The sequence below is a fragment of the Prosopis cineraria genome, unplaced genomic scaffold (genome assembly GCF_029017545.1).
Source record: "Prosopis cineraria cultivar Desert tree isolate PC_DT_omini unplaced genomic scaffold, ASM2901754v1 PC6, whole genome shotgun sequence".
Classification (NCBI taxonomy): domain Eukaryota; kingdom Viridiplantae; phylum Streptophyta; class Magnoliopsida; order Fabales; family Fabaceae; genus Prosopis; species Prosopis cineraria.
The window spans coordinates 8,553,244-8,571,706 of NW_026555337.1; the positions used below are offsets into that span (position 1 = coordinate 8,553,244).

Here is an 18,463-nt window from a genome sequence, read left to right on the forward strand (position 1 = left end):
AAGTTGAGTTGGTAGTATTACATTAGTAACAAAGCTCTCTCAATAAGTATTTAATATTTATGACAAAGCTCTCTCAACCAGTATATTATCATCTTTTTTAAAAAATGAACACATTTCAAATAATTAGCTGACACATAAATAATGGGACAAAGCTAAAAAAAAATAGTGTTGATTTTGCCCATTACATGGATTAAAAAAATGCCCTAACCCATGGATGATGTGAGTAGTCAAAATTTTTGTATTACAAAGATAGAGATATATAGATACTTTTCATTGAATGTGTGTTTATAAGAAAAGCACAGTTAAGCTTCTTTTTGTCTTAGCTTGCAGTCAAACTCAAATTACATATAGGATAAGTGACGTTGTTAATGAGTTATCAATAAGGTTTCATATATATATTAATATATGTGTGCGTGATATCTGCTCTAGCTAGTTCAAAATCATTAGCAAACACGTATACACACATATATTTAAAAAAAGATTAAGGGTGATTTTTATTTTTAAATTATACACAAAAGGTTACAAATGCTCTTAAATTCAATCATGAGTCAATTATGTCTTTCAATTTTAAAGATTTCTTGTTTATCATCCTAATGTTAAAAACACTCAACATTTGTTAGTCATCAATGAGTTTCATTCTTTTTTTTAAATTTTTTTTATATCAAAACAAGAGTAATTTTTTGCCTTCAACTTAAATATTTTATAATAAAAAATATTAAAAAATATGATGTGAGGCTCATTAATAGTCAACCAACGGCAAGAAAATGACAGGGGTGATGATAGATGAAAATCTTTAAAATTGAGAGACAAAATTAGCTTATAATTAAATTTAAAAGTATTTGTGACTTTTTATGTATAATTAAAAATAAAAATGACTATTAACCTTTTAAATTATTTGATATAGAAGTTTCATTGTTTCTATTGTAAAGAGCTATAATGAGTAGTGTAAGTGAATTTGTGCAACACATGAAGTTAATTAGGGATCTAGTTTGCTGTATAAATAAGTGTATTGGGCAAGAAATATATATGTGGGGTGTGTATTAATTTGGTTATGATTATATTCTTCATAGTTATAAATAGTATAGCTTTCACGCACCCTTGAGCGTTTGATAAACATAGTACGATTATTCGTGTACAAGTGTCGTCTGCGTGTTTAAATTAAAGTCATTAAATTGTAAATTGATTTATTTTGGTTATCGTACAATATTAATAGCATCTATTTGCTACCTATGATTTCAATATATTTTTAATTCAGTTTTTATTTTCATCTCATATTAACAGCATCTCATATTATATATACGTGCGCGCTGCCCCCAATCCTGTTCATAGGCAACTTTTGGTGGCAGGGGTTTTGTGTAGTCTTTTTTTTACAAGGTATCACATTGATTATTGGGTAAAAGATAATTTGCCATTAAACTAAATCTATACAAGAGTTTTGGGCTCCTAAAGTTTGTATTTTTTTTGTGCACACAATTTTAACTTTTGACATTTAAAATGTTGCAATGTTTCATTCATTGTTCATTTTTTTTTTTGAATTCAGCCTCCTGAATATTTTGAAGATGTCTTTGAAAATTTTATTTAATGTAATTGTATATTTTAGAACTTAAATTCAAGACATCAATATAAATTGATCTAACTCCTTTAACTAATTGAATTAAGTGCTCCACGACCTCCTCTTATTAATCACAAGTTAATATCCACTACTTTTGTGTAGTGGGGCTCACATTTTTTTCCTCATAAAACTTGAGGGTAAACATTCTTTGCAAAAGAGGAATAATGCTTATTATTAACATGGACATGTGAAAGAGGCGCATGTCTAGGCCATTTATGTGATAGGGATGGTAGGGAATTGGACAATTAAGTGACCAACCCATTGCTTCAGACAACCACAAGCCATTGGCAGATGCACGTATCATCATCATCGTTGTTGTTGCCATCGTCGTCGTCGTCTAAATAGAAAAACAGATTAACAACAACAACAACAACAATAAAAAATGTTGGTGTATATATACATATATAGAGAGAGTATTAAATATGATGGAAGATAGAGAGTATATATACACAATTGCATTTGTTTTTTGTGAAGTCAGAAAGTAAAAGGGGAAATGAAACTTAAATTTTATAGGAATCATTTTATTCAAGTATAATCCCAATAAAATTTAAAATGTAAAATAGGTCCCTTAGATCTATAATAATTAACATGTTAACATAATAAAATCTATTTTTAATTTTAGAATTGAGAAACTGTGTTGTAAATCTGGGAAACAAAGTTGTAAATTCTTAAAAATATTTAAATAATAATATGTTACTTTTAAAATCTAATCCTTAAGATTTTTATTTCTTGTTAAAATTAGGAAAGAGAGTTGCAAATTCAGGATGACAAAATTGAAAATTCGGAAGACAAATGTGTAAATTCCGATAAGTGTTCAAATATAATAATGGCTTGATTCTTTTTCAATTTTAATCATTTAGGTTTTTGCTCTCTATTAAAAGTGGAAAAACGAGTTTGAAACTCAAAAAGACAAAATAGCAAATTTTAGAGATAAAGTTATAAAAAATTAAAATATCAAATTTGGGTGATAAATTTGTAATTTCATTATCTTAAATTTGTAACTCACCTTCTCAATTTAATAAAGAATAAAAATCTTAATGATTAAATTTAAAAAATAACATCATCATTTGAACACTTTCAGAAATTGCAACTTTGTTTTCCTAATTTAGAATTTTGTCTTATTGAATTTACAACTTGTTTTTCTAATTTTAAAATTTGGAATATATTGCATTATATAAAAATAACCATTAAAAGGACTTAAGGGATTTACTTTACATTTTAAAATTTGTTGAAACTTTAATTTGAATAAAATGATTCTTTTATATAATGCAATCTATTATATAAAATGATGGATTAATTAATTGAAAGAATTTGATAATTTAAAAAAAAACACATTCTCATATTATAGATGAAGTTTGAGAAGTGATCAAATCATGTCGTTTATAACTTATAAATATTACATAAATTTTAAACACGTGATACATCATTAATTATAAGTTAAAACAATAGTAAATGAGAGAAGCGGAAAGTTTTAGAAAATGAATGAATGAATGACACTGCTTGTTGTTTGTCGGGCAAATAGATATTTGTGAGGCATCCCAACCTTTTCCTGTTTTTCTTTGATCTGTAAATTGGGAGAGGAGAATGAGAATATCAATTATACAGAAATTAACATGACTTGGTGTTCCTTTTTGGTCCCCTCCGACCACAGCAATTGTTGTATTATGCTATAATTAATCACCTAATCTCTTTTCTTTATTTCAACTCCACTTTCACCCTTTTGAGTTAATTCAGGTGGAGGTAAAAAGTGTAAAACCACTTCCTCTTTTACTTTGTTAGGTTTTCAACCACTTCCCCCTCTTTTCCTTTCTTTTGGTTGGAAAAAAAATGTGTGAGTTGATAGCCCTAAAGCTTAACTCATTATAACAGAGTTAGTGCCTAGTCGTCCTAATAACACTAGGCTATCTCCCTTGCTTAAAAGAGGTTTTAAGTTTGAATCTAAAGTTGACATGTTTGCATGTGTACGTACATGGATATATGTTTCTTTTGTCAATGAAAAAGGATCAGATGTTATTAGTGAGATTCTGGTAAAGTATGTATGAGTTGCATAGCTTGTTAATTAAACTGACTTGCTGTGCCAAAGCACTTAACTCTCTAATTTAGTTGCGTCTCGTCATATTTGCTTTGCTAATTATACAATCACAAAGCATCAAGGAACCAACGTCGTTGTCCATGAATAAATGTTGTGTAAAATTTGATTGGAGTTTTTTTTTTAATTTTAATTTTAGCTACTGTAAATTATTGTTGGCTTTTCTATGTTTTCGTAATAATAAACTTAAAATAAAGAGATGGTGTGATCCACGTAAGTTCAAGCGCCACATGAAGTCATGCAATTTCAATTTCGTTGTAATTAATTTAAATTAGAATTAAGAGTTGAGTACATGAGCATCACTAATTTTAAGTTCAATGACCTTTTTTATTTTTTCTATTTTTAATTATTGTGGACTGCGAATAAACACGGGCCGGCAAAATCAGAACTTCTCGAGTTAGACAACTAGTGGAATTTTAGTTTTATGGGTCTGATTTTTCTATTTCATTTGTTTATTAGCAGAAATGGTATCATGCAAAGAATATTCTTCTATGTATGAAAGAGTCGCGTTATATTTCTTTGATAAATCTATAACGTGGGAAGTTTTTTTTTTTTTAAATCCAATCATGTAGTTAACATTTGTTTGTTTGTGAGTTCGTGTGGTATAAATTTCCAATATTCTTAAATAAGCTTTGAGGTTCATGGAACCCAAATTAAAAAAGAAAAAGAAAAAGGATTCTAGGTTCTTCTCGTGAATGAAAAAGGAAAGCACTGGAAATGCTTTATCCTTCAAATAGGTTTTATTTGACTTGACTGTGATTAATGGAGATTCAATTCAACGCATGTAACTTCTACAGACCAGATGATTCAATTGGTGAAAAAAAATCCCTTTAATATTGAGTTGCAAGAAAAATGCGTTAATCGTCTACAACACTTGTCATACTTCAATTAAAGAATTTTGATAATTGTAATTGCAAATGTTTTTTTTTTCCACTTAAGAAACAAAATTCCTAGGAGGAAACTTGATCCACATAACAGAATACACTGAAAAAATGATAAAAAAATTGTTGACAAAAAAAAAAACCCCTTCTTGCCACTGAATAAAAAGTACTGTTACGGTTAAGTAATGATCACACTAACGTGATATTGTATTCCTCATGTTTTCTTGTGATCACAGATCACTGACTAATAGCCACAGCTACGACAGGTTTCATAGCTCAAAAGGTGCAAAACAATGTACTCATAGGCATTTGACAATTTTAATGTTACTAGCACAAGAGCCTAAACAGATAAATCATTTCAAAAATCCAGCCCATCAGGTAAGAAAATTTTTCAAACTTATAAATTTAATTTCATTCATAAAACTTTTCCACATGAGACTCATAATACATTCATTTTGACATCACCTTTTTCACTGGTTCATTACCGAGTTTACTAGAATCATGATACTCACAAAATACTTTATGAATCATGACTCTCATGACTAACATCAAATCCTTGCACCGACTATATTACCCTCAACCTTGTCATCAACCTGTCCCCTCCTCCAAGTTGATGTCAACCTCAATCCCATCCCGTTTCCGCTCTAATCAACCACGTAGCAAACAGGTTCATGGTAATTAGTATTCCTATATCCATTCTATTACCTTCGTTATTAACAACCAAACACGTTTATTGTATTTTGAAATATAAGCTAACCCTTCATCAACCGAACCAATGCAAACGTGTGTACATGATTGATAACCAAATGGGGATCTAATAATAGAGATGATCAAGAGATTAAGAGGAAGCAAAGAAGAAGGAAGTGGGGGAATAAATGTCAGCAGTGTGGAAGGAATATGCGAGCATGTGTTGATTAATTTTGCACTTGTTGCGCCTTGATTCCTCTTTATTTGTCTCCATGTTCTCTTGACCTATAAAGTCATTCTTTCTTTCTTTCTTTCTTTTTTTTAATTCCTTTTTATTATATCCCCCATTATACATTTTTTCATTTTATTTAATTCCGATTTCATTATACACATTTTCTTCAAATAATTTACACATTCTATATGTTGCCTAATTAATCTCCCACCGTCATTTTTTTTTACCCTGCTTCGAAATGATTATTAACCCTGTCCACTTCATATCCATGTCTTATCAGATCCCACTTCAATAATTGTCTTTATCACTCGAACTGTTTTAAATACGGGACTTTTGTCAATTTGAGAATCTCATTATTATGATACACGATTTCGTTTTATTTTATTCTGCTCCATCAAAATTTTCATTGCGCAATAATTACGTACGAACTTATTAAAAAACAAGTAACTGATATATTCACATCCGATCTCAGCATTTAAAAACGAATATGAAACATGTTCTGAATTAAATTTGTCTCTCGGTCGTTTGGCTTTAATTCATGGTAAACAAATACTATAAATCTATAATTAATTAAGAATTGAACAGTTTTCTTTGATGAGAGCAAGAGTATATATGTAAAACAAAAGAGATATAGTAATGTGAATGGTAAAGTAAGTAAAAGTGGGGATGATTCAGGTGAGCTTTAGGAAGCAAAGACGAAAGAAATGACTTAATTTCAAAGTTACAGTGAGTTAAAGCATGATACATGGTGGCTTTATCTTTATATCTTGTCCCCAACAAGCATGATTAAGTGTCCCTAAAAACCTTAGCTTTAGTGACTTTATAATTTTGGTGTGTCTAGCAATTAAACTTTGAATTCCCCAAAAGACAACAAAATCTGGTTGTGGCATTGCTAATCCAAGACATAATTATGGTGCCCCTCTAAATTGCAACACCCCTTTGAAGAAGAAGCACAACAACTTGTAAACATCAGAACCTTTATTTGTTGGCTGGACATAGATCTACATCACCCTATAGTACTTTCACCTTAATCATGTACCCCATGTTGTTCCTATTTAATTTCCTTGAATTCATTCCAATGTGCTTCATCAACTATTACACAAATCATTCATCTAGCTGAATTCATTGTGGTTCTTCTAACATGCAGAATAAATCGAACTGGCGTGATGGTTAAGGATCCTAATATTTAAAATGACTTATTGATCAATATCTAAATCTTAATTTAATTTTGAACATGAATCAAATTTAATTAGGAATGATCTATCCTTTAAATTTTCTCTTAATTAATAGAAAAAATTACATACAAGTTTCACACAGGAAAATTAATTATTACAAGATTTCAACTGACATTACACTATTAGAAAGATGTAAATTAGTAAGAAAATGTAGCAATGGATCTTTTACTTCTCTCTAAAATACTAAATTAGTGAAGAAATTTGTAATGAATGTTGATTATGCAGTTTGACTTAAAATTAGCCAGAAAAATAGTAAGGAACTATCAATCTCTCTCTAAAATAAGATAATTAGTGAGGAAAGTAGCTAAAGATTACTGATCCCTATCTAAAATAAGACAATTAAAGATAAATTATCAATTTCTTTCTAAAATAAGATAATTAGTGAGGGATTTAGCGAGAAATTTTATCCTTAAAAAAATTTAACCTTTGGCATTACTTTTAATTATACATTTAATTATTTTTATTTAACAATAAAAATTAAATTTAAAATTAAGTAAAATATTCATAATAAAATTGTTTAATATTTAATATTTTTTATTTTAAGTTGATTTTCATTAATGAAATAATATTTTATTAAACATATAATATAAAGAATAATTTAAATAAAATATAAATATGTTTAACATATTAATAATTGAAAATAAATTTAATATGTATATATGTGTATATTTTTATAATATATTATTTGACATATTTATGTAGTTGAATAATATATATTTAATTTTTTACATAATGATTGCAAGTGCCTTCTAATTCAATTGACAAAAAATGAGAGCATAAGGCATGAGATCAAAAATTTAAGTCTTATCTTTGGCATAAACATAATGAATGCGTGACATGATAACGAGCAAGTGACATGGCGTAAGGTGGATAATGGCATGTTACGAGTTGTCACACATGTAATGGGTGATAGGGTATGAGATGGTAAGTGACGGGCGATTGACGAGACACAAAGTTGTTAGTAACATGTTACAAGTTGACACACATATAGCAGGTGGCATGACATTATCATTTTTAAATATAAACATATTTAGTAAGGGACTAGCAAGGGATTAATCCCTAACTAAAATTCTTGAATTTTGAATAGTATTAACAAGGGATGTAGCTTTCGTTAAAAATTAGAGAGAGATTGAATCCCTTTCTAAATCTCTCGCTAACTAGCAAGGAAAATACGATCTCTCACTAAATTTAGCGACTACAAATTTAGCGAGGAAAAATGACATAGTTTTAGTGAGGAAAAATGGCATAGTCCCTTGCTAAATTCCATTTCTCTAATAGTGTAAAGTCATTTATAGAGCTGTAAATGGCCTTCTATTAGTTGATAATGAATTTTATAATAATTAATTTTTTTGTGTGAGATTTTAACGTAATTCTACTTAGATAATATTGTGAAGGACAGATCTTGCTGGAACCCTCAAAAACACTCTTGGTTACTAAAAAGTATGGAAAAAAAATGGGACGGGAAAATCACCCTCAAATTAATATCCATTTATCTCAACCTTCTCTGGCTGAAAGAATCTAATTTGATATTTCTGTTAGAAAGAATCCAATTTGATTTGGTATAAAGTTACCTCGGATTTTATCTTATATTGGATAGTATACATGCATTGCGATAATGAAAAGAAAGGAATTTTTATCCTTGGAGATTAGAATTCAGTACAAGGGCGGTTTAGCTTGCCATAAAAAAATAAATTGCCAATAAAGAAAGTTGGATATAAGTAATTCCTTTAGTATTAGTACACGTTTTAACATGGTTGCATGATCACAATGAAAATGAAAATTAAAACTATAAGCGTGACACATTAAATGGATATACTGACCTAAATATGATTAAATTAGGGGTCACAATGAGATTTGATAAAAATAAGAAATAACTTTTTTTAATATTTATTTCTATTGTGTTAATTTTTACTGTATAATAATTATTGCATATTAAAAGCATGAAATTTTAACCTCAATTAAAATATAGTAATTTTGTCTGAGACGCGATGATACATTAAATATAATATAAGTTCCTGTAACCAAAGGATTGTGTTGGTATTTTTATTTTAACAAATGTATCATTCTTACTTTTTTTTTTTTTGTTTGACATGAGAAAAGAAGAGCCACAATTCCTTATTTGCGGGCCAAAGTTTATGTAAATGAAATGGTATTACCCTACAAACAAGTTATTCCAAACGGTAGAATCACCCTACCATTCTCGTCCTCCTCCGGTTGTATTCTTGAAAGGGAAATATGTATGCGAAGAAATAAAAGCCAAACAAAGTCTCAATTTCCCTTGACTATTTTAATTTCCATCTGCATCCTAAAATCCAAAAGAAATTTCGTTTCCACTTTCTGAGACATTTTATATTGAAAAGAAATCCTCCTTCCCTCCCTCTCCGCAAAAATCATTGCTCGCCAAACCCCAACGCCCCCACACAACCCAGCAACAATAGCATAGGGCTTCGTTCCCAATCCCTCTCGCTTACTCACACTCTCTCATTGGATCTGAGTTCTAAGCCAAAAACTCGCCTGGTTTCGTCCCCTTTCTTGTCCGATCCCTTCTTCCTATTGCTTTCGCACCAATTTACTCTTCCTCAGCGCACCAATAGCGCTGCAGATCCAACCCCAATACTATAGCTCTTACTTCTCAGGTATCTACTCCGACGAAATCCCATTCTGATCTGATCGATTTCTGGGCATTTTCATTCAAATGGGAATGCCCAATAAACGATGAGCAGAGCCGGGGACGAAGAGGACGAAGACGAGTGCTTCTACGAGTCCCACGACCGATTAGTTTCCTCATCGTGTTCTTGTTCCACTTCCAACTCCGACGACGATAATGACTCCTATTCCAACTCTCCCAATTATGTTGCTTCGACCCAACCATTCCCTGTCCCCAAATTCCCAGTCGCCATGTCCAAGTACGATATATGGATCTCCGAACCCTCCTCGGTGTCGGAACGCCGGACCCGTCTCCTCCGCGAGATGGGCCTCAGCGGCGACCCATCATTGTCACGGGGAAAGCCTGCATCCGCCGCTGATCTTAGAGAAGTGGGCAATGGAGAGTTTGGGCGATCGGTTTCGTCCGATCACTTGAGCCATCAACAACAGCCCGCAAGTTCCGGTTGCTCCACCGGCATATTCCGATCGAAATCAGACGGTGCAGCGGATCGCAGTGACTTGTCTGTGTCTGGTCAGTCTCATGATCGTTGTAATATGTCTTCTTTTTGTTCGTCTTCTTCAATTCTTTCGATTCATTCGGTCGCGCCTGAGACCGGTTCATTTGTAAATAACCGTAATGTCGTCGTTAAGTCAAGGGGAGTTAATGGTAATGGATCACCCGTTGCTAGTGCCGCTTCCCTTAATAAGCCGCCTTCTGGGAAAAATTGTAGAAGGGTGGATGAAATTCAAAGCGAATCCTCGAACTTGAGTCTGGATTTCGGTCATAGTTTGGTGGTGTCCGTTTCGGAAATTGCTGGTGGGGATGTAGAGGAGGTTGTGGACTGTAATGGGGTTGACCGGGTGAATGAACAAGTGTGTACGATAAGAGATCTTGATAATGGGAAGGAGTTTGTGGTCAAGGAGGTCAGGGAAGACGGAACGTGGAGCAAACTCAAAGAAGTGGGGACTGGAAGGCAGTTGACCATGGAGGAATTTGAGATGACAGTTGGACACTCTCCAATAGTTCAAGAATTAATGAGACGGCAAAATGTTGAGGAGGGAAATAAGGATAATGTAGATTCTAATGCGAGTGGTGGTAGTGAAGGGGGTTCCAAGCCAAAGAAGAAGGTGGGTTGGTTTAAGAGTATAAAGAGTGTTGCAAGCACCATGACGGGTTACAAAGAGAGACGAAGCAGTGATGAAAGAGATACCTCATCTGAGAAGGGTGGGCGCCGGTCAAGCTCAGCAACGGATGATAGTCAGGATGGTTCATTTCATGGGCCTGAGAGAGTACGGGTTAGGCAGTACGGGAAGTCTTGCAAAGAGCTTACAGGACTTTACAAAAGCCAGGAAATACAGGCTCATAATGGATCTATATGGAGCATTAAGTTTAGTTTGGATGGAAAATATCTTGCCAGTGCAGGTGAGGATTGTGTGATACATGTTTGGCAAGTTGTGGAGTCAGAGAGGAAGGGGGAGCTGCTGATGGAGAAAGCAGAAGATGGGAACATGAACATGTTGTTTGTTGTGAATGGGTCGCCAGAGCGAACTCTGCTCTCCCCTGCAATGGACAATCATCCAGACAAGAAGAGAAGGGGAAGGTCATCCATAAGCAGAAAATCGTTGAGCTTGGACCAATTAATGGTGCCAGAAACCATTTTTGCACTCACAGAAAAACCCATTTGCTCATTCCAAGGCCATCTTGATGATGTCCTTGACCTATCTTGGTCCAAGTCTCAGGTTAGCTTCTTTTCTTTTATGATATGTCTAATTCTGAATATGCATCAGTTCTTTCAATGTCTAGTTAGTACGATTATATGGTACTACTTTATCATGTTTTAGGCATACTCGTCTCATTTATTAACAATATATATATAGTTTCCTATATTATACTATTATCATAGGTTCCAGTGAAGGATGTGCTTAGACTGAGTTCTCTGCTTTTCTATCTATATTCTAAAGAATAGAGTTTCATGATTCACTGATATACGTTCTTGAGTGGTGGATAACCTTGAACTGATAATAATATGGATTTTAAGTTTCACGTTGGAATATTATTTATACTGTTGATGTTGAAGTTTTCTTGTATGCTCTCAATTCAATTACGCGACTAGCAGTTTTGTTCCTGCATGTTTTTCCTGAAAACAATGAAATAATGTTTCATACATTTTGTTAGGGTTAAGGCTTTTGTCGTTTTGCTGTCGGTCTCAGTTATGGGTGGCATTTGTTCACTACCTCCAACAGTGCTTGTTATTGCAACCCAGGTTTTGGGGTCATTCTTGTTACTGTGGTCCCAAGTTTTTTTTTTTTTAATACGAATCCTAGTACAAGTGAAAGTTCTGGTTTCAGCTAGAAGTGGAACTTCCCCCCCCACACAATTCTAGTTTGGTTTACAATTGGTTTCGTAGCCCCATGTTGTAATTCTAAACCTTCATTAGAAAGGCTTTTGACAACAATGTTAGATAGCTTGCTTGTTTAATTGAACTCGATGGCTTCTGGTGTTGGCCATGTAAAGATTCCATAATAACTTCTGATGAATAGTGAAATATTCTATGCGATGGATATATCCAGTATGTCAATAACTGCTACATTGAACTATAGAAATAATGATAGTGGCTGTAGGTTTAGGGAACTGAAATGTTCTGTTTAGGATACCAAAAAGAACAAAAAGGTGTTCAGGTCCACAACTCCTGTGTGAAGCTTTTGTTTGTATCTTAGTTGGATTATTAGCTTGTTGATGTTTGAACTACATAACGGTTGGGCTTAGCTTGGTGTAAGCTTAAAATTTTGGTCAATTTGTCGGTTTTCCCTTTGTGAGCTTTATTATCTTCATAGGAGCGGAGGCTTACCAATATATTCTATCATTATCTACTGTGTTTTCTCCTATTGTCCTGTATTTAATATTTGTTAGAAAAAAATGCTTGAGTCTCAACTTAGGACGTTTCCTTTTAAAGGCTACAAAATTATCCTTTTCTGGTGCTCAATTTGATTTTAAATACATTTACAATTTTGTTATTTAAGCGAAATCCCATTTTTTGTACAATTGAAATGATTTTGACAGGTTTAGAATCTTGCACCCGTATTTATGGCTTATCTTTTATACAAGTTGGTAACATCCAGGAATTAGAATGATTGTATTTCAAGTTACTAGATCTTAGATGTGATAGCAAGTTTAGAACATGTGATTTAAAAGCTCCAAGGGATTTATCTAATTATTTCTGTGGAGATTTTCCTGAGCTACTCTGTTTATCCCAAGTGATATTGTCATTAAGCATTGCTTTATCTTTAAGAAACGTGGGACAGTAGCTTGTATTTTTAGATAATTCTGGTAATACATTTTCATTGTCCCTTATGATCAGCATTTGCTCTCATCTTCTATGGACAAAACAGTGCGGCTGTGGCACTTGACTAGCGAGACTTGTTTGAAAGTTTTTTCACACAGTGACTTTGGTGAGTACATGCAGTTATTATGTCTTAACGTGCCCTGATTTTTGTTTTCCCTTGTTCTAGTAGATTTCATATACTTACATGCGCACTCCCTTCTATGGAGTGCATATTTTATCGTAGCATGGTGCTTCACTGTGAAACAGTTTGGAATATTTTAATGTAGAATTGAATTTTTATGAGTTCTTTCACATTTATTAAGTTGGTTAAACTTATAAATGAAAGCAGTTCTATTTCTTTCCCATCCTCTGTTTCTTGCTAATATATACCTTTTCCTTCAATCCTTTTCTGGCTGGACACAGTAACCTGCATCCAGTTTAATCCTGTTGATGATAGATACTTCATTAGTGGATCACTGGATTCTAAAGTTCGCATATGGAGCATTCCTGATCGTCAAGTTGTTGATTATACTGATCTACATGAGATGGTCACTGCGGCTTGCTATACATCTGATGGGCAGGTCGTCAATGGTTAACATGCATCATTTCAAGCTTCCAAAGTTGACTTTGTAACTTGTAATAAAGTAAAGGTTGCTGGTTTTTGCAGGGTGCATTAGTTGGTTCTTACAAGGGTAGCTGCCATTTATATGATACATCTGGTACTTTTAGTGACTCCTCTTATTCTGAATTTTAGGCTGCATTATGATGATTGTAAGATCACTGATTGTAATATTGTTTTCAAATTTCATTCAGATAATAAGTTGCAACAGAAAAGTCAAATCAATTTGCAGAACAAGAAGAAGAAATCACATCACAAGAAAATCACTGGCTTCCAGGTATATAATGGCTTAATAGCCGTGTTATATGAAATCAACATCAGCCACTTCTGGTTTTCGAGAGGGAAAAATAACAGAAGAGTGCATGAGCTGTTATATTTTCTTTGACTGTTAACCCCGCAGCTAATGTTTTTCTTCTTGATTTTTGTGAACAGTTTGCCCCGGGAAGTTCTTCGGAAGTACTTATCACGTCTGCTGATTCAAGGATTCGGGTGGTTGATGGTGTTGATCTGGTCCACAAGTTCAAAGGTAAGATTGAAACTTATATTAGTAAAAATAATATAATGAGTTAGGATATCAATTTTTAGTAAATTATTTTAATCTGAATGGAGGTTTTTGGATTTAATACTATGATATGATCTGGTCATAATTTAGACTATGTATGGTTTTTCTGGTTTAGTTGGGAGAGGTCGAGTTTATTATCAGTGACTTCAGCTACTGAGTTTTCTCCTCCAATTGATTCTAAGCAGTAAAACTATACTGGCAGCAAATGTCAAGTAGTCTTTGCATTTACATAGTTTTTTCTTTTGGTTATTATTTTGTTTAGATATTGCAATATTCTAAAGGCAAGCATTTGTTTATACTCTTAATATAGTTTATGCATCCATGTTTTATCGCTGTCATATGTTCTAGGGTTGGTTGCGGTGTAGTGTGGAGATTTCTTTTGGGGTGAGAATTTCTTTATTTGTCTCATTATTCTTTTCTTTCTCAGTGAATATCTTTTTTCTAGCTTTCTTCAGGTTGATATGAAGTTTGTGTGGATATGGTTTGTTCACAATGTTTTCATTCTGGTTTCAGTTTCAGAATAAACTGATGTTAGTGCTGTGCAGGATTTCGTAACTCAAATAGCCAGATTTCTGCCTCTCTCACAGCAAATGGTAAATATGTAATCTCAGCAAGTGAGGATTCCCATGTATATATATGGAAAAATGAAGCTGATTGCAGGCCTAACCGGAGCAAAGGTGTCACTGTAACACAATCTTATGAACATTTTCACTGTAAAGATGTTTCAGTGGCGATTCCTTGGCCCGGTATGGGTGATGCTTGGGAAATGGCGGATACTTTCTCTGGAGAACAGACCGGGGATGATAATATTCTGGATGATGTCATGTCCGCCAATCATCCTCCTACACCGGTGGAGGAAATTTTTGGTACTGATGGTTCACAATCAGCATCAGGATGCACCAACAGTCCTCTTCATGGAACGATTGCTAGCACAACAAACGATTACTTCTTTGATAGAATTTCTGCGACATGGCCGGAAGAAAAGCTTGTTGTAGCTGCAAGGAACCGAACCCCTCGTGTCAGCACGGATCTCTCCAGCGGGGTAAGCCAAAACATGTCAGCCTGGGGTATGGTGATTGTAACTGCTGGCCTTCGAGGGGAAATTAGAACTTTCCAAAATTTTGGATTGCCGCTTCGGATATAATGAAGAGGTGATAAAGAACGATGGGGAGAGAATTGGATGGATGATTTTCATCTCAGAAGGTGGTAGATTTCACTTTCTCCATTAGTTGAAGATTTGTACAGAGAGATATTGGGTGAGATTTGTAATGGTAGAGGGGTTTCCATTTCCTTCCTTGCCTTGTGCTTATCGGATGAGGAGATAGGTCGCCACTCCGGTTGGTGCAGGAAGCGGGAAGAGAAATTGTTAAAAGGAAAAAGAGAAAAAAAAAGAAGAAAAAAAGTACAGCAGGAATTTAGAAACCGGTTGGGTTCATGCAATCGGGAAATGTAGAGTAATGAGAATGGGAAAAGCTTATTGAATTACAATGTCAATGAAGATTCTTTCACACTAGTTTGCAGTTTTGTTGTGTAATCGGGAATGTAGAGTAATGCAAGGGCACAGCACAAATGGAGGTGTTTGAGAATATATAGCAGGAGACATAACATGCCTCTCCATCTTTGCTGAAACTAGACACGACATTTTATTAGGGATTATCGATCTGCAATCTGTAAATGATTAGGAAGGTGTGAGACAGTAATAATAGATGTTCAAGTTGAAGAAATTAAATCATCTCCATCAGTAATATTTTCATCAACACTACGGAATTAAAATCAGCTGTGAGAGGGATCGAACCGGAACAATTTATCGAGTTGTTTGATAATTAACATAAAATGAAATAAAACACAAATGTATTGGCCATAGCAAGAATGAAGCAATTAAACTTGCTGATGCTGTTGCTTCTTTCTATGTAATAACACAACGAATGGCATGGAATTAAAGGTGTGATTTCATTCCTTTGCGTCTATCAACGATAGGTTATAAATAATCTGAAAGAAAGACGAGCTTTGGAGATGACAAAAGACAAGAGCATGAATATGATGAAAGGGAGTACCTGGCTGGTTTCAACTTCAAAATCAATGACGAGAATGAAGAATGCAGAAAGCCAGAAATCAGACGAGCAATGTTTCTGTTGTGGTTGAAATGGGAGAAATGGGATCAAATGCCGTTAAGGACAAAACATCAAAGAGCTAGAAAAGGCTAAAACATCAATCACATGTCCTAGTTGACCGGCTTATCTAATTTTAAGGATCACAGGTTATTTTTGACTCTATCATTTATACTGTACAAGGTACAGATAAATAATTGTATTATTGATAAACGAGAAAATATCGAACTAAAAAAAATTCACGTACTCAAAAAAAAAAAAAAACAAAGAGAAAAGATCTATATAATAGGTCAAATCATTTATAAATCACATATACATATACATATATATAGAACTTTTCAGCAACACTAGAAGCCACCTACATTTAACTTTTTATAATTCTCAAGTGGGCTAGATGGGACACAAGTTGGTACACAATTTTGAAAACAAAAATTGAGACAGGTTGCCATTTATCAAGAGTTATTAGCCTAATTGATAAGGATGCAACTAAAATTACAAGGATGCGAATTTAAATACCACTCTTGATGTGAATACTGAAAGATTTATTTGCAAGTAATTTATAGATAGCGAGATTTGAACCACATTTAGAAATCAGTTGCTGATAGTATCATCTTCTGCACATTTTAACTCTTGATATGGCCTGTGGCCTCTTTTGCGGGTGCTGCTCTCTAACTCAATAGTTTTCCATTATGTGTCCCTCTCAATGAATGAAACATACTTTGCCAATACTGACTTCGTTAATCAACTCAACCAAAGTGAATTATCAGTATGTTTAGTTACACCTTTGCTGTCAATACTTTTTGCATGCACACTCAGATGACGTACCGGGAATTGAACGCGTGACAAGCTGGCATACTCTATGAGTAATCACCAGAAAGCCACTAAGGTAACCAGGTTTGCTGTCAATACTGCAGCATGAACAATATGTAAGAAAAGCCACCCCAACAATTTACATTCAGAAGGAAACTTGACATTATGAGAGAACATCACAACATGAAAACAAGCTCAAAAGCAAGAAGAGTGTGGGGGGGGGGGGTGATTTTGTTAGGTAAGGATGAGGATGAGAGGCTCACACGTGATTGTAAGGCTGCAAGACCATCTTTTTTCCTTTAATTTACATTCCAAGCCCATAACTCATCATTCTACAGAACAGTTAGTGGAGATGTAGGTCCTATTCTAGTGGGACCTAGCTCTATGGCTATCATAAAAGACAGCGTAATGTAATATGTAAGTACTTAGTGCTGGTCCCAATCCATCCAATTAGTCTCACTTCCAACGCGAGGAATGCTGTTTGAGTCTGGTGAACTTGTCAACCTTGAAGTGGGCCCCACACATGACACCTTCACTGTCAATCCTTGGCATTGCCTTTACCTTATTCATTGGATGCTAAAAGCTCATCAGTCCTCCTTCACTGTGAAACATACGCCCTGCACAACATGCAAGTTACAACCACCACGTTCATCTCTATCCATTTTCCGTTACTTTTCTTAGAAGAAATTGAATATCTCTAGCCAGCCCCTTACACATCCTTACCCTGTACACTAGTGTGAAGTGAAGTCAAGAGAGGAAGACTACTTAAGGTTACTTAAGTTTATATATCAGTAAGAACAGATCAGGTGGACATGTAAGTATGGCTGTCTTAGTCTACTTATCTTCAGTGCACCGAATTGTACCTGCTGGGAAGGGAGCAAAGGATTTGGCACACCCCTCTTTTATGACTTCAAGATCATCAGAGATAACTACAGATCCATCTGCTGCGATTCCCTAATACAGCTTCACTCCACCATCTGAGCTCTGAAACCAACTTTAAATTATCTTTCTATATCCCAAATATTTCCAGCCTTCTTTATGATCTGGTTGGGTGTAGGCGCAGATTAACTGGTTGCTCTGGCAAACATGGTCTATGGAAGATTGGAAGGCATACCAGCGCAGCGAAAACGCTTCCAACCTTGCTGTCATAGACAACAAAGGCAAAGCTGCCATCAAGATCCTTCACCACTTGATCTGCAGGGTAAGGACCGCTGTCTCTAAGAGTCTTGTAAGCTTCAATCACAAACCTGGCCTCGTTGGTCCCCTTTGTCAACCCATATTGCTTATTGAGAACGTTTAAATTGTTCAAGCTCCCTAGGAAGAGACAGTATATGTCGTCATGCCCGCCGAACAACCTTGGAATGTGAAAATTTCAAAGTGGAGTTTCTGCATCTGAAAACAAAGAACAGAGGGAAAAAAAAAAACCACAAGGATCTTTGGAGAGAAGAAAAACACAGCGTGGGTTTTCTCCAACCTAGTAGAAGAAAATTAAGAAACAGAAAAAAAGCAACGATCTTTGCTGGATATAGCAGAAGAAGAAACGAGACAGAATGGGTTTTTAATGTGGGTGTTTAAAAAAGGAATTTTCATGCAGGGTTGATGTGGGTGTTTAAAAAAGGAGGGATGTTGCGAGAATCCATGGTTGAGTCAGTTTGATTG

General features: G+C 34.3%; 1 protein-coding gene and 1 pseudogene across 1 annotated transcript; one reads left to right on the forward strand and one right to left on the reverse strand.

Annotated features, from left to right (window-relative positions):
* Positions 1 to 9,087: 9,087 nt before the first annotated feature.
* On the forward strand, positions 9,088 to 15,399 carry LOC129313379 (uncharacterized). Its single transcript, XM_054956411.1, has 7 exons — positions 9,088 to 11,122; positions 12,742 to 12,832; positions 13,129 to 13,286; positions 13,373 to 13,424; positions 13,519 to 13,601; positions 13,757 to 13,850; positions 14,432 to 15,399. The coding sequence occupies exons 1-7, from the start codon at positions 9,452 to 9,454 to the stop codon at positions 15,028 to 15,030; spliced, it is 2,748 nt and encodes a 915-aa protein (XP_054812386.1). The 5' UTR covers positions 9,088 to 9,451; the 3' UTR covers positions 15,031 to 15,399.
* A 1,478-nt stretch (positions 15,400 to 16,877) lies between these two features.
* On the reverse strand, positions 16,878 to 18,167 carry LOC129314488 (uncharacterized; annotated as a pseudogene).
* Positions 18,168 to 18,463: the final 296 nt, after the last annotated feature.

Coding starts and splice junctions, on each gene's coding strand:
- LOC129313379 (XM_054956411.1), top strand. CDS start 9,452: ATGAGCAGAGCCGGGGACGAAGAGGACGAAGACGAGTGCTTCTACGAG. Junction 11,123..12,741: donor TATCTTGGTCCAAGTCTCAG/GTTAGCTTCTTT, acceptor CCTTATGATCAG/CATTTGCTCTCATCTTCTAT. Junction 13,851..14,431: donor TCTGGTCCACAAGTTCAAAG/GTAAGATTGAAA, acceptor AGTGCTGTGCAG/GATTTCGTAACTCAAATAGC.